Source organism: Cuculus canorus, chromosome 11, assembly GCF_017976375.1.
Source record: "Cuculus canorus isolate bCucCan1 chromosome 11, bCucCan1.pri, whole genome shotgun sequence".
In the NCBI taxonomy this organism is placed as follows: Eukaryota; Metazoa; Chordata; class Aves; order Cuculiformes; family Cuculidae; genus Cuculus; species Cuculus canorus.
Window position 1 is genome coordinate 20014843 of NC_071411.1, and position 25115 is coordinate 20039957.

At 42.5% G+C, this 25115-nt stretch overlaps 1 protein-coding gene across 1 annotated transcript in view; it reads left to right on the forward strand.

Moving 5' to 3' along the window:
• Positions 1–1655: 1655 nt before the first annotated feature.
• The window catches only part of SYN2 (synapsin II), a 199849-nt gene continuing 176389 nt past the window's right edge, over positions 1656–25115 (forward strand). Inside the window, exon 1 of the mRNA XM_054076892.1 lies at positions 1656–2018. Coding sequence (XP_053932867.1) covers positions 1690–2018 — 329 coding nt within the window. The 5' untranslated portion in view covers positions 1656–1689. The remainder of the gene's footprint in view (positions 2019–25115) is intronic.

The following is a 25115-nucleotide window of genomic DNA, read 5'->3' on the forward strand; positions in this document are numbered from 1 at the left end:
TTCTCCTCCAGAGGGGGTGCATCAGGTGAGGGAAGATAATAAGGAGGAGGGGAAAGAGGAGTTTCTTCTGTCTTAGCTCTAGTTTTCCTCCCTTTTTGTGGCTTTTCTTTTAGGGCGAAGAGATGGACTGTTGTATCCTTCCCCAGCCATAGGGCAGCATATTCACTCTCCTCTAATGAAAAAGACTCTTTACTGTTTAAAAAAATGTTTAATGCCTGGCAGATCCAATCTTCAAATGAGCTGAAAACTGGCCAATATAAATTGTCGGCTCTAATTTTCTGTCCTCCCTATACTTCTACACAATAATGTATCATTTTCCATTTATCCTTCCCTTTCCTAGAAGCGAAGTTATTCCAGTACTTAATCATTAGACCTAAAGGACTGTCAAGGGGCATTTCTGGGAGCTTCACCCGAGACTCCCTCCCCATGGGTGCAGACGGCTTGCCTTTCGTCTGTCCCATCTTCCAGAGTGCCTTTTTTCACACACTCACACGCTTCCCCTCGTTTGTGGCCCAGTTCCTCGCGGGAGTAGGGAACTGCACTACTAGAGGGTCCGCACTCGCTTCGTCCAGAAGGACGTCTCACACAGTCACACTCTGGGGAACCCAACCCCAACCAAACGGATAACCAGCCTATACTCACTCACTCCTGAGTCTTCGCTCAGTCTTCATGCACAAAGTTTGAGGGGTACACCGGTTTTCTTTGCTTGCATATCAATTTAGAGATTTGTTGATCCAGTTGAGTGTAGTGGGATATCCCGCACCAGGGCTGTCCGAAGATGGGGCGCCTCCCCGATACGAGAGCTCCGCGCTACCCTGTCTTGGATCCTTGTCACAGCACCAAAATTGTTATAAAGTGCTCGGACAAAATCAGTGAGCCAATTAAGTAAAATAATATATAAACTTATTACAAAGATTCGGCAAGTGATAGCAGGCAAAACAGCGCTGAGCGGCCGGGGAGTCTCCTGCTCCACCACCGGCACACACTCAACTTCCCGTAGTTGTGGTTCTTATAGTCCCTTATTTCCGGCATCCGTGTCCTTCTAGGTGTACTCTGCGTCTGCGCTGATCTGTTGCCAGGGGGTCTTTTTCTGCCTCCTGATGGTCGCTGGGATGAAGGCCCCGAGTCTTCCTCTTGTGACCCTCCTGTGCCCCTTTGTGTAATGCATGCCTGTTTCACTATCTCTTGCAAAAGCACAAGCGTTGTTTACATTACCAGATGTCTGTGGTTAATGCAAGGAAGTGTCTGTTGGTTAATGCAAGGCCCACTCTTCCTTGGTTCAAGGCTGACATCTGGTTTTTCTACTAGCATAAGCAAGATTTGATTAACAAACGTTATCTCTTCTATTACACAGGGGCTGCAGGCAGAGGGTGCAGCTGTGCACAGGGGCTGCAGGCGGCCACAGGGGTTGCAGCTGTGCACAGGGGCTCCAAGCAGAGGGTGCAGGCGGCCGCAGGGGCTGCAGGCAGGGGCTGCAGGCGGGCAGAGCGGCGGCAGGCACACGGCCCGCCAGGCGCACGGCTCGCAGGCGGTCCCCGGGCCCCGCAGGCCGTGCCCGCCCCCGCGGCCACCGCCCCGCCCGCCGCCCCGCCCCGCGCAGGGTCCGCAGCGCCGCCCCGGCCGCAGAGGGGCCGCTCCCAGCCCGGTGCGCTCCGCTCCCGCTGCAGCCTCCGCCGCCCGCCCGGCCAGATGATGAACTTCCTGCGGCGCAGGCTCTCGGACAGCAGCTTCATCGCCAACCTGCCCAATGGGTACATGACCGACCTGCAGCGCCCGGAGCCGCCGCCGCCGCCGCCCGCCGCCCCCGCCGCCGCCGCCTCCCCGGCCGCCGAGCGCCGGCAGCCGCAGCCCGCGCCGCCGCAGCCCCCGCCGAGCGCCGGGACCAGCTTCTTCAGCTCCCTCTCCAACGCCGTCAAGCAGACCGCAGCCTCCGCCGGGCTCGTGGACGCCTCCGCCACCGCCGCCGCGGGCAGAAAGTTCAAGGTGCTGCTGGTCATCGACGAGCCGCACACAGACTGGTACGTGCCGGAGCCGTGTGCGGGGGGAGGATGGGGAGGCTGAGGATGGGGAGGGTGAGGATGGAGAGGGTGAGGATGGGGAGGCTGAGGATGGGGAGGCTGAGGATGGGGAGGCTGAGGATGGGGAGGCTGAGGATGGGGAGGCTGAGGATGTGCGGGCGAGGATGGAGCGGGCGAGGATGGAGAGGCTGAGGATGGAGAGGCTGAGGATGGAGAGGCTGAGGATGGAGAGGCTGAGGATGGAGCGGGCGAGGATGGAGCGGGCGAGGATGGGGAGGCTGAGGATGGGGAGGCTGAGGATGGGGAGGCTGAGGATGGGGAGGCTGAGGATGGGGAGGCTGAGGATGGGGCACAGCCACCGTTCCCATCGTTCCACGAAGCGCGTTCCCCGCCCGGAGAAAGCACATCCCGTGCTCCGTGGCTAAATAAAGAATTCGAGTGTTGGCGCGGGGGGATTGCAGCGGCTCTCGGTGCTGAGCTGGTGCGGTGCAGCCCCGCGTGGTTCCCACGCAGCCGCCGCTGTTGCAGCGCGGTGAGTGAAGGTGCTTTGGGATGTTGAGCGGCAGCCCTCGCGTTCAGCCCTGCGCATCTGGCTGTTGGGTGGCGTCGCTTCCCAGGCTTGCTTTGGGATGGGTGTTTTGCTTCCACTGTCGTCATAAGAAGCGTGGGATTTATCCCTTGTAGTCAGGTCATTCCCTCGGTGCTCGGCTGCTGCCCACAGCAGAGGGTACGGGCTTCCAGACCTGGTTATCGCAGGTGGATGCTGTATTCTATAGGAAGGATCTAAACCTATTAATTGCTCACCAACTTGTTTTGCTGTAGTGTGTGTTTACGCATCGAGCTGTCGGTTGTCTCAGTCGCAGCTGATAATTACAGTATCTGATATCTTAACACTGCCTTAAAACAGTACGGAGTAACCCAAATATGTTTTTATAACACTGACATCATTCCGTAATGGATTGTGAGCTTGTGATTTTATTGTCAGCTTCTCTAATTTATAGCCTTACTGCCCAGATGGGCTTGTATGGTTTTAGGATTTGATACAATTTGCTTTAAAATGGTGTTTTGCTAAAGTACTTAAAAATCTAAGTCTTTATGTATAGCAAATAGGTTATCGCTATTCAGATAACATCATGGTTTTTGTTTCTTCCTTCTGTGTTGGCTTTGTGGTGTTTTGGGGTTTTGTTTTTCTTAAATAAAAAAGGTTGTTGTATCTGCCAGACTGAGACAGCCCTTGTACCTACGTCATGGAGATGCATCCATGGACACTGCTCACTATCCTTGCAGACAGAGCCATTTAGAGCTATTCATTTAACATTCCACGGTGCGTACATTTTTGCTCCGTTCACGAAGTTGGTTTCTGGCAGACTTTTTCTATACCTGCTAAAGCTATCCTGTGTATTACAAACAGGGTATGTTTTACATGCCTGATACACGCACCCTGGATTAGCCCAGTCTGTCGGCAATAGCAGAGCGTTTAAACCTCTGCATGGTGAACATCCCCAGCAGCATTCCTGGTAGGAGATGAGGTGCAGTCACAAATATACACATGCCTGCTTGCTTCTTATATCTCACAGTATGTGATATGGAGACGTAGTGGTTGTAGAAAGAATAGTTTGCTGTCGTACTGGCGCCTTCCCCTCCCAAAGCAAATCATTCCATAACTGAAACATAAATTTAGAAAACTGTATTTATATGTATTGTGATAATACATGCAGAAAAGTTTGTTTCCTGTCTTTGGAAATATGGATATCCTTTTTGGCGTGTATTGAACTGCAGTAGAATTTGACTGTATGGGCTAAAATGGAATACAGATGATCATTGGAAAGGTTGGAACTGGCAGCAGATGAATTTCCGTGGTCTGATGGGCATTACGCTAGCGACCCTGCCTGGTGGGATGCTCTGGGTTCAGGAAGATAGGTGTGGAGAGCTGCTGTTGTGTGATGCACTAGCCAGACCCCAGCAATAACCAGAAAACCAGCACTTGATACAGCTCCTGGAGCCTCCTTGGGAGCAGTTTCAGTTGAATTACGGTAATCCTGTGAAGGAAATCATATGCTGGCTGCTTGGTTTTGTAATGTTTTCAGCCGCATCGTGTTTGTCTTAAATTGAAAACATATATGTTGCTTTTGGATTGCGGTTTCCATAGAAATAGAAGAATTTCAGGCTGATCACACCAAAATCCTGTTAATTCGCTATCCTCTTTTTATCAAGGGCCAGAGGAAGCACTGAGCACCTTCTTCTCTCAGCAAAGGATATTGCCTCTGACCTCTAGCATCAAAAGGACAGTTTGTTTCTAATACCTTTTATTTCTCTTAGCTATTGACTCACACTCGAAGTCTGAGATCTATTAACCCGACATTGTTATTATTGCTAATGGAATCATATGGGATATTCTAAATATAAAAAAATGCTCGGTTGTTGCTTGCATTTTTAAACTTTGGTCTTAGGGATTACTTTTATTATTTTCTTGCCTTAACAGATTTATCCTATTGCAAGTTTTGAAATTGTCCTCTTCAGTTTCTTTACTTGTACAGCATAAGATGGGGTGGAAAATGGAGAACTAACTTACCTGTACTAATATGTGTATTTTCACTGTGTTGTATTATCTGACTTCTTAAAGAAGGAAGGCACGTGCAATCATCATGTCAACCCATCCTCCGTGCTCCAGTAACGCTCTCCCTCAGAGATGTGTTGCAGCTCTGAAAGGCAGTTGTTTTCCTACAAGTTCTTTGGAAACTTGCAGCTAAATAGATAAGAGACCTCTAAGGACTTCTGCTAAAGGCAGAACTGCAAAGTCAGCTGACATCACAGGCTTTCTACCAGCTGGTAGCTTGCTGCGTGCCTCATTGGCAAGTGGAGGGTAAAACTAAAAGCGGACTAAAGCTTGTAGTCAACTACCAGAGCCAAATCTGTGATAAGTGGTCTTTGTTGGTTCTGGTTCGCTTGGAATACTTTCTCTGTCACTTTATGCAATAGATGACCCCTCTTTCCAATGGTGATAGCAAAGAGCTAGCCATCATTTTCACTAAGTGTCTTTGAAACCTTCTGTTATTCTTGAGCGTCATCATAACAAAAGGGTGACCTGTAGTGTAAGCGCTCTTTCCAATGGAACAATGCTGTTACTTTATGTAAAGGCATTGGAAAAGGATATTTTATTTTCTGGCCTATTCTTTATGGATTTTACTGTCCTGTTCTTTTCTGCACACTGAGGAGATAGTTTCAATACTTTTGCTGATGTCTAGAGCCCTTCTCTGAGTTAACACATCCTGCTGACAACCTTACAGTGTTTGAAGAGGTAGTGGAAAAGTGTCTGATTGACAGATACTTCGTGGGCCGGTTGAGGAGGGGAAAGCTTCAAGAAGCACTTGTTAGGTGTAATAATGATTTTATGTAATAGGCTTCAATGATTGTTTCACAGCTGTGTTGATATCTTTACAAATGGAGGAAATCAAGACGTAAAAGAATTTGTTCAAGGTCATCCAAGAGGCTAGTGGCGGAGCCAGTATAAAACCTAGTCAGCTTGCTTTACCTTTTCTTTTAATTCTCCTTTCCTAGCTACTGCTTTGTATTGTGTGCAAAATTTTCAGCTAGATAAGCTTATTTTTAAACGTATTCTATTTCCTCAGAAAATAACCATTTTGTTCTGTATACAAAATGTACTGAATATTCAGTGCTGAACAAGCAGTTGATTAGCGGCTGTGCAACAGCAGCAAGGTGCCAAAACACTGTGTATATAGATTATTTTTATTAAAAGCTTACGTGTAGTATTTAGAAAGTTATTTCAATATTGAAAAGTAATTATAGCTTTGTCTGTCTTGTGCTTTCAAGCTTGTGTGTAAGACTCATTGGCAGTAGTAATGATGGAACTATAAAAAGAATCAAGTGGGAAAATTTTGTTCTTGCATTTTTAAGCGCAGATCTTTTTATAAGTATCAATATTTTTTTTTTTTACCCTGAGAATTATGCATTGCTTCTAATATTTACTGCCTTAGTGGTTAGTCATCTTGTGATGACTTAAAAGTATGTGTGTGCGGTTGTTTTACATGGGGGCAACTGCCAAACAACTTGCACACTACATCGAAAATTCATTGTGGTTTTGCTGTTCAGTGAGGACGGTTGAGCTGCATGTAACTCGTTAGTATTTCCTAGCTCCAGTTGAACTAGGACTCTAACATTTCTTATTTGATAGCAATATATTGGAATTAGTAACTGCAATGTTTATTGCATTCTGTGTAAGTCTTTGTTTAACAAGTTCTCCAGCTTTGGGGTGTGTCACGTTTTAAGAATGGGTAAATGATGGCATCTGTGTTGCCCTGGAAGGACAGGGTTCTTGCCAGCCTCCTGGCCGCACGAGGCACGCTGCTGCCAGCGAAAGCAGGGAGCCACAAAATAAAATGGGGAGTGAAACCCATTTGAGACCTCATCTGGAATACCGTGTTCAGTTCTAGAATCCTCAGCATAAGAAGGAGATGGAGCTGTTGGAACCGGTCCAGAGGAGGCTACAAGCCTGGAGAAGAGAATGCTCTGAGAAGACCTTATATTGACCTCCCAGTACCTGAAGGGGCTCCAAGAAAGCTGGGGAGGGACTGTTCACAAAGGCTTGGAGTGATAGGAAGAGGGGCAATGGCTGTAAACTGGAGAGGGGCAGATTTAGACTAGACATTAGTTAGAATTTCTTCACGATGAGAGTGGTGGGGCCCTGGCCCAGGTTGCCCAGAGCAGTGGTGGCTGCCCCATCCCTGGAGGTGTTCAAGGCCAGATTGGATGGGCCTTGGGCAGCCTGAGCCAGTGGGAGGTGTCCCTGCCCAGGGCAGGGGGTGGAACTGGATGGGCTTTAGAGTCTCTCCCAACCCAAACTCTTCTGTGATTCTATGAAACCCATGGCATGGGCAAACATGGGAATAGCAGTGATTGCACAGGGGGAGGGGGACTGGAAGGATCCCTTGGCATTGATTTAGGGGCTCTAGGTGGGAAGTTTTGCTTGGAACTGGATGATCTTTAAGGTCCCTTCCAACCCAAGCCATTCCGTGATTCCGTTTTTGAAAGCCAGTCAAGGCGAGGGACAGCTGTGTTCCTGAGAGACCAAGTTTTAGAACAGTCTAAGCTCATAAGACCGACCAAACAGCTAGTGTAGATATGTGCCTTCAAACAATGAGTGTAATGAAAAGATAATCTTATCAATATATCTATATTATATAGGAAGAAAACATATGTAATTAGTTACTTCCATTAATTTTAAATGCTAATTAATTTCCTTCGATGTAACCCTGTAATCTTTCAAAGAAGGCAACAGGTGCCTTATAAACCCCTGAAACTGAACAAGAGTGATAAAGATTTTGCTTTGGTTTCTCTTTAATTTCTTTTTATGAAAACTTCACATTTTGACACTATCTTTGAGGAGTTTAATCTGAATCTTAAAAAATGTGGATATCTTATAGTGTAATTCTAGTTATGGCCTTTAGACTGAGTTTCTGGTACTCCAGAAAGGGACTGGCAACCAGATTTTATGTGAACACAGTGTGTGTTTACACATCTTCCTCCAACCAGGTAATTAGTGCAGTGCTTCTTCCCGGCATGCAGGGCAGTTTTTGACTCTGCATTAAGTGCTCTCCTTTTCTGCAGTCAAAATAGAAACACAGTTAAAGGAGAATCATAGAATGGGTTGAGTTAGAAGACATCTTAAAGATCATTCAGTTCCACTCCCTGCCATGGGCAGAGACACTTCCCACTGGATCAGGGTGATCAAAGCCCCATCCAATCTGGCCTTGAACCCCTCCAGGGATGGGGCAGCCACCACTGCTCGGGGCAACCCGGGCCAGGGCCTCCCCACCTGCACAGGAAAACATTTCTCGTTAACATCTCATCTCAATCTCCCCTCTTTCAGCTGAAAACTGTTACCCCTTGTCCTATCCTTGCACACCCTGATCAAGAGCCCCTCCCCAGCTTTCTTGGAGCCCCTTTCAGTACTGGAAGGTCACTATAAGGTCTCCCCACAGCCTTCTCTTCTCCAGGCTGAACAACCCCAACTCTGTCAGCCTGTCTTCGTATGGGAGATTGAGTGCACAGTGCCGGCTCGATGAGAGATGTGCCGTGGATGCAAGCAGCGCACCTCTGCTGGCTCAGGCATGTGTGGAACAACCTGAGCTTCTGCAAAGCAAGGTGAAGTTTATTTTGAACTCTGTCTCCTCATCAAGCATGAGCATCAAGCGTGAGTGTGTTTTTCTGAAGGGTTGGAGGTAGAGCTCTCTGAGCCGTGTTACTTGTTCTTTCTACATTTATATACGTAAGTGTGCACTGGGCAAGAAATTGTGAACAAGGCCATGGAGCTGAGCTAATTGAAGCGTGTAACGTAATGTGTTAACAAATCCGGATTCGCAGCATACAGCAGTCCTGTGCAAGTTGTGTTTCCAGCCTGTTCTCCGAGATGGACAACTGATGCAGTTCCGCACAGACGCGGGGTGGGTGCTGGTGTTTTATGGTCATGTAAGAAAACATTGCAGCTTTCTTTCTGTTTATCTGCAGTTCCATCGCGTGTGATGCTTGGCTCTGTTGGTATAAATAGCAACACGCAGTGCATGATAGAGATGGCCTTTTTTACTAGATGAAAAAAAACGCTTCTAGTGGAAAACTCCAGACTCTGTGTTGCTCTATCTAAACAAGCTCTTGCAATGTTATATTAGGCAAGGTGGTGTATACGAGATGCAGACTACAAATTTGGACAGATTGTCTTGTGCCATCCCATCCCCGTCCCCCATGCTCAGAATCCCACACTATCTTTTTTTCTTTTGTCCTTTGTCTCTGAAGAGACCGCAGAAACATCTTTGAAGCTTAATGAAACCTACAGCAACATGTTTAGCTGTATAAGTAACAGTAAAAAATGTGTTGCCGATATTTTCTTTTAAAGTTTGCCTTAATGCAAAGCAAGTGGAAAAATTGTCAAGGAAGTAATTAAAGAATGTTAGATAGGTAGATTTGAAGCAAGAGATGAAGGGAATAACAAATTGCTTTGTAGACTGTAGACCTAAGTGAACTAAGAAATTCTACTTAGCGTCTGGTCAGAATTTGATAATTCTTTGCCAGTAGCAAATTGTCATCTGTTGAAACAGAAACAGTATGAAACAAAAGGTTATTAAAGACCGTATTATAAGACTTGTTATTGTTCATCTTGAACAAGTGTGTCTAGGAGTCTTACTGTATGTTGAGCTGCACAGTTTCCAACTGGAGGTTATTTTATCATTCTGTAAAGCTATAGGACAGGGCAAGATTGCACAAATGTTTGTTGAAACAGTGTTTCTCTAAAAGATTGACACTGTGAAAAGGAATGACTCCATTGTATATGTTTTTATTACCCAGTTCTCAATAGTCCCATGTGATTGTGGCCCACAGGAGTATTCTCATGCAATATCACAATTTCATCACCATTAGCTGTTCAGCCAGGCTACCTGTCATGAACATGAAAAATATTAATTTCTAATATAATTAAAGAAGACTGATTTAGATTTTTCTACTTTTAAAGATGCACTACGATCTGTATTAAAAATGTGATAAGGCTTTAGTGAAGCTGTGTTTAATCTGTATTAAAAATGGGATAAGACTTTAGTGAAACTGTGTTTGAGTAGGAACTTGTGTCTAAAGAAAAGACCAGCAATACAGGAGGTCCATAATACAGCAATACAGAGGATGTAGAACCTCTTTGGAAGGATTCTAGACCTGGTGGGCTGGACACAGCGGCAAAGGGTAATTACGAGTAGGTGGAAAAGTTGCAAAGAATGAAAATGAGTAAATTGGCAAAGTTATGTTGTAGGTGACAAAAACTGAAGCAATAAATTACGAAGGAAATGTTACCTGGAATAATGATAGTGCTTCCAAGGATGAGACCGCTTACCTTGTGGAGTGAAGAAATGTGCAGTGTGTCGATAAGGTGTTGCAGACGGTGTGGGTGGAAGGACAGTGTCGTCTCTCGGTCTAGAATGCAGAATACTTGCTTGATTGCACTGCTGCTTCTGCTAATTAAACAGCTTTATCACAGCTGAGTCAAACACCTTCTGAGAGGAGAGCTACTGCGCTTCTAGGCAGCTGGAGGAGAGTAATGCTGGGCATTCGTGGCACTGTGAGCTGTAGGCTAGCTTAAGCTCTTGCAGAAAGTGCCAAGACTTCATCAATTTTGTGATACCCCATTTTACTGCACATCTGTGCCTGCCTGAAAGAGAGATATTGGTGAACTCGTATCGGCAAATACACTGACTCCTAACAAAAAGTTTGTGACTAAGGGTCAAACCCTTGTTTATGTGTTCACAAGCCAAAGGGATAAAAATGTTTAATTCAGAGGACGCTGATTCTGAAGTCTGAAGAGCCTGTTTCTAGCCCTCCTACAGACCGGGTTGTGTCAAGGTTGGCCCGTGGCGGTACTTAAGGTGGGTTTCTGCTTCCGCTGTATCGGGCAGTGGTGGGGATGTCTAGGGTTTGTGTCGGAGTTGTGGCTGCCCACCAGGCAGCAAGCTGGCCAGGCAATGTTGCTGTCAGGGCTGCTGCAGTATACCAGCTTTCTCTACTCCCTTCTGAATTGCAAATGTTGGTGGGATCCATTTAATTAATGAATTGGTTCCGAGGATGCTGCTGAAGCACAGGGAACTTGAGGTTTTGAAGAACCTTTCTTTTTTTATTTCTGGATGCTGCAGGTATCTCTGTCCTTCTTCCCATGTATCTGCAATTGAAGGAAAGTCACAGTGTCGTTGCTGAAGTGCATCTGGGAAGGAGGAGCAACAATGTCTGCATTATTTTCATCTCTGTAAACCTGTGCGTGCTTGGTCCCAGCTCGTTTTATGTAGGTTGCTGTCACCTCCTCATAGGGGTAAAGGCAGGAGAAGTTCTTTCCTCCTCTGTGGAAATTGGACCGAGTCCCAGCCTGTGTAGGTAGAGGCATAAATGTACATTCCCTATTTTCATTTAAGAAAATAAAACACCTGTAGGAGGCTTGGTGACTCTGGTAAAGGGTGATCACCACTTTTTTGTTCCCAACCACATGGATGAGGAGAACAAAACTATCAGGAGCCACCACCAGCCAGTCAGGTACTGGGAGTTGTCACAAAGGCAATTTGGTCTCACCACTAAATGCAGTCTTTTGGCTTTCTCTAGTGCTTGCTCCATGTTTGACTTTGCTTGCTTTACCACTTGATCTCTGTAGCCTTATATCCCAGTTCGATATTGGTGTTTCTACACATCACGCATGCTGACTGCTAGGAGGAGTTATTAACAAAGACTTAAAGATACATTTCTTTGCATTTTTGTTAGATAATTAAAATAATTTTAAAAAAAAATACCAGAGCCTCAGATAAAATTTTCTAAATATCTTAGTTCTGTTCTAAAGCACTCACATAAAATGATTCAATATAAACAGATTTTTTCAATATAAGGAATTCTTCCTATTTATAGACTATAGTATATTTAATATATTTTTCTAAACATATTAGAGAGAGAGAATAAAAATTATATAACTTTTAAGAAAAAAATTGCCGTAATTCACTGTCCTAAATATCATTTCTATTTTTACAGTCTTGCCTTTACAGAAATAAACAGTGAGTGAATAAGCATTAGGGGATCTCACAATAAACAGAAAACCTTTTTCTTGAAAGATGTGAAAGGGTCAGTGTCTTCTTGAGTAACTAAAACTGTAACAGGGTGTAGTTTCCATGCTCAAAGGGAGAAACGTTACAAAACTCCTTAAGAAATATAGTAAGAAAATACTGTGTAATGTGCTTAGAAGGAGAAGGGACACATCGTGGGCAGCAGCAGGACAAGGATTGCTTGACGTTGGAAGGCCTGGCTGTAGTTTGTCCTCCGAAGTCACTTTGTCCTTGCTTTTCCGAGCTGTGCACTCTGATGGGATATCGATACATCTTTCCTTATGGCAACAGCAACCTGTAGGCCTCTGTATTTCTGATTTGAACTAACTTGACCCATCTCGCATGCAGCACGAGTCTCTTTGTTGAATAGGTGTTAGAATAGAGGAGCACTTTATGTTCCATTTGAACTGACATAGTCACAAACCCAACCATCAGCAGCAGCAGCTCTCGAGGGTGGTGTGGTGTTTGTTGAGAAGGTGAGTGTGGAGGAGACATCAAGAAAGCTTGTGGCACAGCTATAAAACAAGTTATATTTAGGTGTGGATATGTCCCCCACGTCAGGAGCCAGAAGTATTAGCTTTCTGAGTAGGTATTTGAGAGCTGAGTGCAAGTTTGGATACTCTTTCCCTGCATACCTGAAAAGAAAGTGGTGCCTTTATCTCTTCATTTTGACCTTGCAAGGACAATACTGTTTGTGAACCGTGGACCATCTTCTGAACAGCCTGGTTCGTAGAGGCTGAACTCTGCTGAGCTACGCTCTTTCCCGTTTCTGTTGATCGTTGTGGTGGATGCAGAGATCCTGTTGTGGTCATATTGACTTCAGAAGAGAAACCAGGGCTGAGTGTGTGAGTGCATGTAGGGGGTAAAAAAAAATGCCTGGGCGAAAAGCAGAAGTGAAAATGCCTCTCATTTTAGTTTTATGATTTAAAGTCAATTCTAAAAGAGAAAAAAATGGTGCTGATTTCAAGCTTATAAACAAGGTAGCAGCATGACCTTCTTGTTGTATCTGTACACATATCTTTGTGCTTAACATTAGTTTTCTTCTTAGAATTCTACTGAAACAATGCAGATTTAGTAGATTAAACTCCAGCATGAGATCGGTCACAGTCTCTTAAGTGTCACATTTTGTTTAACAAAACTGGGATGGTTCCAAAGAGGAAGATTCAGTGCTATTTCACTGCCTCTTCTTTTGCTTCAGTGATTTATTTTGCTTTGAAGATCACTTCCCATGAAAGCTTTCTGTGTAGATGCATTTTTAATCAGGGTTCACCATTAAGGAACCTTTAAAGATTTCAGAGGTTTCTTTCCTTTCTAAGACCAAGAAGTGGTTAATGTTAGACAAGCCGTTGTCTCAGATTTGAGGTTCCAGAAGAGCAACAAGAAGGTTTTAACATAGAACGTGATAAATAAGTCTGATTCCACAGAGTGGCAGTAGGATTGTGTAACATGCTAAGACTACAGAGCTTGTTTCACTGGGTAGCTATTGTCTTGACCATCTACCGTTCGAGGTAAATAAAAACCACAGGGATATTTTTAATTAGGAAAAAATATTACTTCTGTGAGGCCTTTGGCTTTGAAGCAATAACCACAATTAATTTTCCCGACTCTTATATAATTTCTGCATACAGTGTATATTAATAAATTACAATACTGTTTATAGTAGCACTTCTAAAATTTTAGAATGAAGGACCATTTTAAGTATTTGATGCGAGGCTTAAATAGACAGGCATTACATTTAACAAGAAGTTGGTTTAGTAGTAGCGTGGAAGCGTTTCGAAGGGTGTATTTCTGTGTGCATGTGGGTATATATGTGTACATATAATTATTTTTTTAAAGACAAATAGGTAGGACTTTTCACTGGTGGATCTTGTCCAGATAGACTGTGTTTCTGAGGCCGGAGTGTTCATGCTCTGGTGCGTTTGGGTTGCACCAGAATAAAAGGAAGCTCTTTCATTGTGCCACTGGAAGGCCACTTTGCTACTCTGAAGACAGGTCACAGTGAGAATTTCTTAGACGGGTTGTAATGATAGAAGGTGTGGGATTTAGAGATTTAGTATTTTGTATGAGGTTGTACTTAATCTAAGTTATTTTAGTTGGAATGTTGTGGAATTTTTGTGCTGATTCATTTTCTTACTAAGGAAGTTATATCTGCTAGGCTCACAGCAATTCAACATACAAAGGGGTAAGATCAATTTTCTTGGCAGTAGTAATACTTTAGAGGAGTCAAGAAAGACACTAATACAAAGCATAATTACTGTGTATTAAGGCTTACATTCTCTCTATGAAAATAACTTCCACTGGATTGGTCTTTGTTCATGGAATGTGTGCGTAGAAGTCTGGTCTTTTCAGGTTGGTGAAGATCTTATGGCAGTCCTTTCCAGTTTAAGTCTTGCACTGCTTATCTGGGCTTTTGTTTGCTGGAAGTCCTTTCCAAAAAGTTAGGCAGCTGAGAAGTTTGGGGGTTGTTCGTTTGGGTTTTTTTTTTCTTTTTTTTTGTTTGTGTTCTTTTTTCTTTTCTATTATTTTTCTGAATGATGTGACCCGTTGTAAAGGTAGCTTAGAGATCCCCAAATCCAAGGCTGTTAGGTGATGCAGTGATGGCACATCCCAAGTAGCCTTCAGAGTAAAACAAGATGTTACCGTCTGACTGCTTTTGCAGGCGAGTTGTCCCAGTCACTTGGGGTTAACGTCCTTATAGTTTAAGAACAGTACTCTGGAAAGTTTTCGGTGTAGAATAAGACACCAGGTACCATTATTCTGGAATCTCATCTGTGTGTGATGTTATGTTGTAATAAAGTAATTAAATCCGCATTTTCTGGTTTGCTGTGCTTGAGGTAGCTCGTTATTGGGTGAGCATGGGCTTTTTCTGAGCATTTGTTAATCATTTCTTATGTGGGTGACTTAGAACAATGCATTTATGATGCTTTCTGTGGAACAAAATTCCAGTATTGTTTTCAGCCTTTGCAAAAACACATGGCAAGTGCTGTCAGTCAAGTTGGTAGGAAGACTTTGGGCGTAAAACTGCTAAGTGTATGTTTTAAAGCATGCTACTACATTTAAATGCTTGTTTCCAGCTCATGAATTTTCAAGTCAGTGTTTGGAAGGAAGTAAGTGTAACTGATATTGAGAAAACATTTATTTTTTGAGTAGCAAACAGTAATTCTAAAAGACTCATAACTTTACAAATAACTCATCAGGGTTGTTTGTACCTAAAGCTCCTACCTAAGGCGCTGATCTTCATAAATGTTAAATATCTTTTTAAAACTGCTTTTATTGGCCTTATTTTTTTACAACTATTTGATGAAGAATTTGTAGAATTTGAAGACTTTTGACCTTACTGTATTTGACAGTGCTAGGATTTTGGCTCAGAATAGCTAAAATATTCTTATGACATCCTTGTAACATCCTGTCTTGCATCAATATCCATTTTAGTGACAAGATTGTTTATCTAGTATTAAGTTTATTTATGTCCATGCATATGAAGCTATACAGTGATAGGCGAGTGATCTTATTGCTGATTGTACTAAGTGTAGAGCCACATCTCAGCAAGTGTCACTGTCACCTTGTTTGTGGTTTGTCTGATGTCTAATTGAGGACCAGTAGTTCAGCCACGCTCAGTGGTGCTCAGGAGCTCTGCACTGGATTATTCTCTTTGCAGGTTTGTCAAGTACTGAAGCTGCACACGAAAGAGAAGCATAAAGACTAGTAAAGTTTCCATGGATGATTTTGTCGTAGAAGATGTGAACATCAAATTTTCATTCTGGGTCATTCAAAAGATACAGTCATGGTTTTAAAACCTTCAGGTTGGACAGGCAGTGAGTTAGGTGTTGTGACCATCCTAGTACCAGAGCTAGTAGTTTTAGAATAGGTGATAAAGTGATCTAAAACAATTAATAGAAACAAAAAGGTAATTTAAATAAGCAAAAGAGATTTTTTTAAGAAGCTGGTATGCTTATCATGCTCTGAAATGTGTACATGGCAGAATTTTTCATTTACTAATCAGATTCTTTCAAAGTCTCTATTTCGATGAAGAATTACAAGAATAGAAATATACTTTTGTATTTCTTAAATTAGTCTCTATTTTAGAATAGTTTCTAAATAGGTGATTTAGAAACTCTTTATCTCTAGACACTCTAAGAGGAGAATATTTTCAGTTTGGGGACTTTTTCACTTTCCGTGTGGATAATAGGATTATGTGTAATATATAAATCAAAGTAAAAGATGTTAATCAGCAAAAGCAGCTTGTTATAATGTGTGGTTGATCAAAGTCAGCATCTCTGCTTCGTCTGTGTTTTAGTGTATTGTAGCTGATAATCCAGTTAGCATACAAAATGAATTTGATTTTGTGCACCTGAAAGAAAGGGTTGAATATGCATGTGTATAAAGATCTGTACATCAGCATGTGTGTCTCTGCTCTGAACCAAGGATGTTTTCCTGCAGGAGCTATTCAAGGCTTAGAACTGTTCTGTGTAAAGAGGACAAATCCTTCTGTTTTGTCTGAAACATAGCCTGAAAACTCAGGCTAAAGATCTGTGGCTGAAAGGCTGGAAGCAGTTGTTTAAGTATGCAAACAGGAAATAAATTGATTCGAAACAGCTTTGATAGTTAAAATCATAAATATGCAATCATCTTTTATAGACTTCTAAGTAAAACCTCTTTTGAGGTGCCAGTACACAGGACCTGCCTATGTGGGAACTATTACACAGGCCAAATAGAATAGCTTTTTTTTCCTGTTCTAACTCAAATTAAACTGAGACAGTGATGCACAATTCCTTCCTTTTGCAATTCTCTTTGTCAGCTGCCTCCACTAATACAGCTAAATACATTTTGAGGTCAGAGCGTGGTCAGTTAGCTTAACTGTGTTAAAAAAAAACAACCCTGCAAACTTCTAGAAGTATGTAAAAGTTAAAATTCTCATTTAATAAGAACATGTCAGAACTTGCCTTTGTTTGAATCAGACATTACTGAAATTGTTTTGAAAGGGTGAAGAGGAAAAATCCAAGTAGCTGAGCTTTTTTTTGTGTCAGTTTTTTTCTGATCTGACCCTTTTGTTAAAACCAAAAGTGAATGTTTTAGCTTGAAATTACTGTGGAGGCTTGTGAGTAGCAATGAGAGATGAAAGAGCAATTGGGGATGTACTGCCACAGTACCTGTGTTTGTTTACTCTGTAGTTTTTCCACATGAGCAGTTAAGTGTCTGCATGTGGTAGCAGTGATGTTTTGGAGAAACAGCTGGTGTGCTTAGTCATGAAAATTTTAGCAGTTGCTGCTTTTAAAAAGAGCTGTTCCAGACCAATTCTTAGGGGTTAGTTGATTTTTCTGAGAAGTTTATTTCTGCCTTTAATTTGTCGTCTTTTACTTCAAATGGGAAATTTTAGGACCTACTGGTAAAGACTCCGGAAAAATGGTAGAATCGTAGAATAGTTTGGGTTGGAAAGGACCTTAAAGATTATCCCTTTTCAACCCCCCTGCCCTGGGCAGGGACGTGTCCCAGTGGCTCAGGCTGCCCAAGGCCCATCCAACCCGGCCTTGAACACCTCCAGGGATGGGGCAGCCACCACATCACCACCCTCGTCATGAAGAAATTCCTCCTTATGTCCAGTCTAAATCTGCCCCTCTCCAGTTTATACCCATTGACCCTCATCCTATCCCCACAAGCCTTTGTGAACAGCCCCTCTCCAGCTTTCTTGTAGCCCCTTCACATTCTGGAAGGTACTGGAAGGCCACTATAAGGTCTCCTCAGAGCCTTCTCTCCCCCAGGCTGAACAACCCCAACTCTCTCCATCTATCCTTGTATGGGAGGTGCTCCAGCCCTCAGATCATCCTTGTAGCCTCCTCTGGACCCGTTCCAGCAGTTCCATCTCCTTCTTAAGTTGCAGATTCCCGAAGGAATCCTGAGGCTGTTTCAAGCAAATAAAAACATTGCCTAGAAAAACCCTACAGAAGGTGATGGGCTGTTGCTGCGGGTTCTGCACAGCCCTGTGCGTGGGGAGAGCTGCATTCGGGGGATTGTTCCGACACAAGTGTTGGCAATCACTGTTGTGTATTTTACCTTTCAAAACAAGACACGTGAGGATGTGAAAATCGGAGTCCATTGGGAATTTTCAGTTAAGAAGTTCTTCTTGCTCACCTTCCTTTTTTTCTGGAGTCATTGTACAGAAAAGTTGGAAGTTAATGGAAAATTTGCTGTAGGCTTTTACATCAGTAATTCATGACAGAATGAAGACAATTTTTGGAGCGCATTTATGACAACTGCCAACAAATAAAATATTTGCCATTATTCAGACACAGTTTCTCCGAAGTACCTTTCTGATGTCTGAATAAAGTATCCATGTGGGTAATGCAGGTATGTTTTCTTACTTGAAAAAAATCACCTCTTCTCTTCAGTATTTTGGTGGGATAAATATGTTTGACCTAAGCCTTTTTGCCCTTGTCGAACTGCACATCTCTTACAGTAAACACGGTTGGAAGAACTATATACATCAAATGATTGAGACTTGCAATTTGCTTGTTACTTAGCTGTTGATGTTTCGATGTGTGCATTTATAGCAGAGTGGAGATTTCCCTAATATGTGTTTCTTGAGGTTTGTTAGTGCTTTCGCCTCCTGGTCGCTCCCTCTCTCCCAGGCTTCCACACAGAGGGTTTATCCTTTGGTCATTCAGCTCTTAGTGATTGGAAGTACTCAGCTTGTTGTAAAGGGCATGTAGTTAATGTGCTTCATGAACGAGAGTAAATTGTCCTTTGTCAAGCTGTAATAATGGAGTCGAAAGTTCTCATGATTGGTTATTGACACACTCAGTGCATCATGGATTTGTTGAAATACATTTGCTACCTGAATAGATTATTTTAGCTACCGATTCGAACTGCCATATCACATTTATGTTGTAATTCAAAGTTCTCTCCTTGTGCTCTTGCTGTCTGTGTGAAATTAGCTTTTCTGCTTTAACAAAATTTATGAAAGCAAATAAAAAGTACTAATGTTTCTATTCCAATAGAATATGTATGTGCAGGAATCCCTTTTTAACACACATTTGTGTTCCCCTTTGTCTCAATAGCTATTCCCTCCTTAAAGCCATCCGCTATGAGCACCTTGTAGCTTCAGTAATGAATAAGACTTCAGTAGTAACTGTCGTAGTTTGTTCCCTGTGATTGAATACAGAAATAAATTGATGCAATATTTAACATTTGAAACTGTTCTCTACTGACTCACAAGTAGTGGGACGTGTCCCTGCCCATGGCAGGGGGACTGGAACTGGATGGGCTTTATCTTCCCTTCCGACCCAAACCCTTCTATGATTGAAACCATGTTTCCATAGGAGTCTTTGGAATTCCTGTCACCTTCTTGCAATTTTTATGCGCTTTCGGTTTGTGTGCTTTTAGCATTTCAGCAGCTCAGCTTTTATGAAGACAAACAGAGCAGATACTAAATTTTTAAAGTGTGTTGCAGGATACTCGCTGAGGAGGAATGTACATTATTAATCTCGGAATCTCCATCTGACTCCTGATTGTGATTAATGAAATAATTACATGCAAGAAGTAATAACACTAATAAGCTGCTTATTGTAGTTTGCAGTGAAGGCCAAGAATTCTTAGAGAAGCAAACCGTGGTGGCGGACTGGAGGATGTACTGAGCAGCTTACTCACCTCTGGAAAAATGGCAGGGCTTTTTTGAACTAATTATTTCTCACAGAGTTTTGCGTGAGTCGTAGGGCACGATGTTAGAAATCAGAAAATAATTCAGGAGCAGGATGAAATTGTGAGTTGGACAGCTTTGAATTAAGACTTCTGGTCACGTTTTAAAGAATCATAGAGTGGTTTGAGTTGGAAGGGACTCTAAAGCCCATCCAGTTCCAGTCCCCCTGCCCTGGGCAGGGACACCTCCCACTGGCTCAGGCTGCCCAAGGCCCATCCAACCTGGCCTGGAACACCTCCAGGGATGGGGCAGCCACAGCTTCCCTGGGCAACCTGGGCCAGGGCCTCACTGCTCTCATGGGGAAGAAATTCCTCCTTATATCTTAGTGATGATGCAGGGATCTCCCTGAAATTTGAGAGGTTTTTAAATTTAGCAGTAAGGAATTCTCCAGTGAGCGAGAAATTCCATCAAATGAAGCATTAGACATAAATCATAGTCAGATGCACCTGCATAATTGTGCCACGTTTCCCAAAGATATGCATCTGGAGGGAGTAATACAGTTCAGATAATCATACGTGTGCTGGTTTGGCAGCCAAAGAGAATTGTCGGGACTGGAAATCAGCAGTGGCAGCGCGGGGCACAGTGAAGGCGTTACAAACCTGTGACGAGTCCTGCTCAGTTGTTACCTGTCCGAACTGCTAAAGCCAGTGTGTGTTTGCTTCTCTGGGCTGTCACGACGTTTTCTTTCTGCTTCAGTGTTCTCTGTGTATCTGTTTATATTCGTGTACCACAGAGCGTGCACAATAGCCGCATTTGGAGGAAGCGGGACCTGTAACTCTCACTCAGGAATAGCAATTTGTTTTTTATTTTAAAAATTAACCTGTTGTAAATGAGGATAATACTGGGAAATGCAGGAAAATGAAGACTTTTTAATTTTAAGCAATTTAAACCGGCTGAATTGCATTGGGTTATTGCAATGTCTAGGTATGCATGTTTTATATTCCGTTAAGAACATTGTAAAAGTTAAAAAAATGGTGTTTTAAAATGCTTCTTTAAATTCCTCTATGCACTAAGATTGACTTTTAGTAGTGGGTTTTTTTGGTAGATTGTGTGTTTGTGGATTTTAATGACATCGTAAAAAGCATTGGAATTTAAAGTAAACAGAAAGAGCAGTTTCTGCATTGAATTATTATTTACCATTATTTCTTTGCTGCTTTGCAAGTAGCAAACCATTTGTCTCCACGGGAGCCTCGCAAACTTAGAATTAAATACATAAATACTTATGTAGAATTTTCAGCTGTGTAATTTTTATAAGGTGTTAGCCTTGCATCCCGTATGTTAACTGTCTTGAAATACTGAAGGTCTTTGGGTGGAAAAGAGTATAGTTTGTTCATTTGACTTTGGAAAAATACTTGATTTTTATTTTTTGGCATCGCTGATTTAGCTCCTGCGGTTCAGACCCTTCCTTTGGAGGTTTTTTCTGTTCTTTGTCATTTGAAAAACTTTGAAGGAAAGGTAGCATTGACCTTCTGGCAGTGATGGGCAGCAGGGACTGAACTATCTCCATTGTAGCAAACAGATTTACTACACTTCTCAAGTAGAGGTTTCTATTACAAGCAGTTATATCATAAATATTCCAGAGTTTGGAACTGTCTTCTGAATTTCTACAATTGGTAAAGATTTTGTGATTAATATGACATTAATTTGTACTCATTTGTACAATCAAAGAAGTGATTATTTGTACTGTATCAAAAAACAACTTAAGTACAAGACAAATGCTTTGTATTTTGAATAAATGTAATGTATGAAATGAATGGACTGGGAAGTTCACACCATTTTTTAATGAAATATGTTTTATTTCATCCTTGTATTTCAGCAAAAGCCATAGGAATGGTATTGGGGGGAAGGGAGGGGAAAGTGTTAATGGGTAAGGATGTGTTTTTATAAATTCTTAAATTATACATCAAAATGCTGCGAATTCAATCCTCTGAAAATGGAAAATTAATCATCACAGGAATGTATCTCGGCTTAGAGACAATCCCTCTCCTTGGGGGAAGTCAGCACCGTGACTCAGCTGCTGCTCTTTTCTGATAAGAGGTGCGTGGGTGGTTACGCCGCAGCCGGCTCTGGAGCCTTCCCTTCATCAGTGCCCGTGGACGTTCTCCTCGCCGCCCACGCCTGTTCTCTGGCTCCCTATGGCAGATCAATCGTTTCTTTTTAACGCTGCGAAGATGTGGATAGGAGATTCTTTTCTCTGTGTGCGCAGGAGATGGGAGCTGATTGGTTTGAAGAGAGCTGTTTGTAAAGTAAAGCAGATTGAGCCAGAAGGGGGGGGAAAAAATGTATAAATAAAACAGTTGAATCTTTAATGTGAGCACCGGGACATCTCTATCCTCTGTAAACACAAGGAATCTCCAGGGTTAACTATTTTTCAAATAAAAATAACTTACTAACAAAATAACAAAAATTAAACTCATTTTTTTTGTGCTATAATATCTTAACGATATTGTAAAAGCTTTCGGATGTTTTACTGAAACTGCTTTCTTTAACAAGCTGAAGGTGATGGAATCTTCAGGAGGTGAAAAGTGGAAAACTGAGGAAGATCAGGTTTGCTTGTGTTTTTGGGAAGAGGTAGCGGGTGTTAGACGCTGTCATTTTGGCTTGCATTGCTGTGTCAGCCCAAATGGAAGGAAGGGGAAAAATGTTTGTTATTGGTTGTACATGGTATGGCAGACTTTAGTTTTTGTTGAATCGGGTCTTAATTTGCTTTTTAAAGTTTAGAACTACATCATTTATGGACAGGTACTTAGAAACACCACAACTTCATATATGTGATAAATATAGGGATTGCAGGTAAATCGTATTTTCCTTTTTGTTTCATAGTTTTTTACAAGTCTCGGTAATTTCCTGGGTCAATACCTGTCTGTGTACAGATAGGCTGGCAAAAATGGAATGATTTATTGCCGTGTGCCCTGCTGTTTGGAGGTCACTGAGGACGTGAGTTTGTGCACTCGTTCTGGTCCATTCCCAGTCTCCAGCGATCTGTTGTCGTGGTACATGTGTTACAATTTCACCCTGTGAGTTGAACCTTGCAAATCTTGGGGCTTTTCTAATCGGTATTAGCATTTTGTTGGGTAGAATTGACCACGAGGAAGTCAAATGCCACTGACCAAATATTTTAGCCAAATACAATCCAGATGCTGGAAAAATAATGTACAGGCAAAGTCCCAATTTTCTTTTTTATCTCCATGCAGTATGTCAGTAGCTGTTCATCAGCTTTTCCTAGTGCTCCTCTTGGAGGCTGTATCCACGTCTGGCAGATTAAACTGAAACTACCTTTTTGATTTACAAATTGTCTGATACCTGCTCCATTTTTCATAGAATCATAGAATATAAAAATTCCCCTCCTCATTACGCTTACTGGACACCTTTTCTTAGCACTGAAAACCTTTTTTCCTCATTGAATTCTTGTAAATTATGAGCGTAATTACAGTGGTTTGAAAATATGTTGGTAGTGGTGTTTTAGACAATGTTTTATACCAGTCGGGCATATAGCAAAGAATATGGTTTTGAAGATGGTGTTAATCTGATGGACTTTATGGTATTTATAGAAAGTGTCTGTTGGGAGTGTGTTTCATAGGATCATAGAATAGTTTAGGTTCGAAGGGACCTTAAAGATCATCCAGTTTTTTGATTATTTTTTTTTTAATTGTAATTAATGTTTTGTGAATTAAGCCCTTTGGGTAAATTCTATGATATTTGTAAGTGCCAGGTAGCGACCTCTGGAGCATTCTCCAAATCTCTGGGAGCAAGTATCCATAAAGAAGTCAAGATCTTATTTAGCAGTGGAAGTTGCTTCAAATCCTGTGAGTAATGAAGACAAGTTGTTGAATGTTCTGTTCATATTAATTTGTCTGTATTCCTCTCACAAAGCCCTCTGCCCAACTGAAGCATTTCTTTCGACAGTGTTTGTTAGAGGTAAAATACAAGTTTATACCTTTCCCATTAGAACCGTTCCACACATTGGCACCAAGACTTCAGCAGTGTTTGGTGACTCACCTTATAGATTGTCTAAGGGCAGTGGCTGTGAACTGGAGAGGGGCAGATTTAGACTGGACATAAGGAGGAATTTCTTCACCATGAGGGTGAGGAGGCCCTGGCCCAGGTTGTCCAGAGCAGTGGTGGCTGCCCCATCCCTGGAGGGGTTCCAGGCCAGGTTGGATGGGCCCTGGGCAGCCTGAGCCAGTGGGAGGTGTCCACTCCAGTGGATTGGAACTGGATGGGTTCTAAGGTTCCTTCCAACCCAAACTGTTCTATGATTCTATGATCTGTCTAAGGTGTGACGCTTTGTACTATTACAGTTAGCAGTAATACAATGTGATGTTTCTCAGGAGATGAGTTTTCAGTTATTCTATTAAAAAATATATTTTACTATATATATAAATGATATAATATAATGCAACGTAATTATATATTTGTATGTTCACTGGAATGGCTGCCCAGGAAGGTGGTTGAGTCCACATCCCTGGAGGTATTTAAAAGATGGGTAGATGAGGTGCTTGAGGAAATGGTTTAGTGGCAAATAGGAATGGTTGGACTCGATGATCCAAGGGGTCTTTTCCAACCTGGTGATCTATGATTTTGGTAATTTTGTACCCTGTTCCCCTCATCATTACCTTCTGCAATGCATGTGCACAATTAAGCAGCGCTGTACGTGAGCGCTGCTGGGTTCTCCGTAGCTTCCCTGGCTGTTGTCCTTCAGCAGTGTGACAGCGGCTCTTGAATGGTGGCTGTGCTGGCAGCGGCGCTGCTCAATAATTCCAGTCTTCGTCTGCACAAGGAAGCGAGCCAGAAGGGGCTGCCAAAGCCAACGTTATTGGGTTCTACTTGGCCAGCGTACTACTGGGTAATACATGAAATGATGGTATGAATTATTTAATAGAGAGCAGAAATGTGGGAGTAGAACAGGTTACAGTGAAAATGTTTTCAGCCGTACCTTCTGCAGAGTTTAACTCATCTATGGGATTTGTTTTCTTCTGCTGGTAGCTGAGTGGAAGCGACAGCTTGTGAAAGCGCGGAGTTACCAGCTGCGCTTTACCGTCAGCACAGTGAGCTGTGTATTGCACATTGTTAACAGCTACAGGTAAGGGTGGTAATTCAGTTTTCCTCTCTGAAGTAAAAAGCACAATATTTAGTGGGGTTTTTGAAAAAGGCATGGCTTTACGCAGCAGATGAGTGTGACGACCTGGCTGTAGAGTCCCTGCAAATTCTTCAGTCATTCGCTGTTGTCAATCCAACCAGACTGCATTGAGCTTCATCCTCCAGTTCTGCAGTCGGGGCTCTGTGACTTGTGTCTTACTTCTCTCTCAACTCTTGATAAATTTCTGTTGGCTCTGTTTTGTGTTTGGATTCCATTTTATTAAATTATGGTTATTAGTATAGTTGTGACTTCCTACATCAGAAAATAGTAATGAGCTTGTAGTTTATGTTCATTAACTTTTAGAATGGCTCTGATTTAAATTAGCTTTCTCCGCGTTTTGTAGAAAATCCCTCTTTCTCTCGGTACAGTGTTGCTCATTGTAGCCTTCATGTAATTTTTGGAGAGATGGAAGAGTAAGTATTGGCAGGCTGAATTGTTGGCGTAGCATTTTGGCAATGTCCTCATCAGATAACGCTGTCAGCTTGGCTCGATTAAGTTTCCTGTAGCATAAGGGGCAGCTTCACCTTTCACTGTTACTGCTTAATTAACGGTAGCTGTTGGTTTGCTTATTCATTTATTTATTTAGGAAGCATCTTGTCCCTCTCGCAGCAGCTATGCTGCTTTTGGGCTTCTCTTGT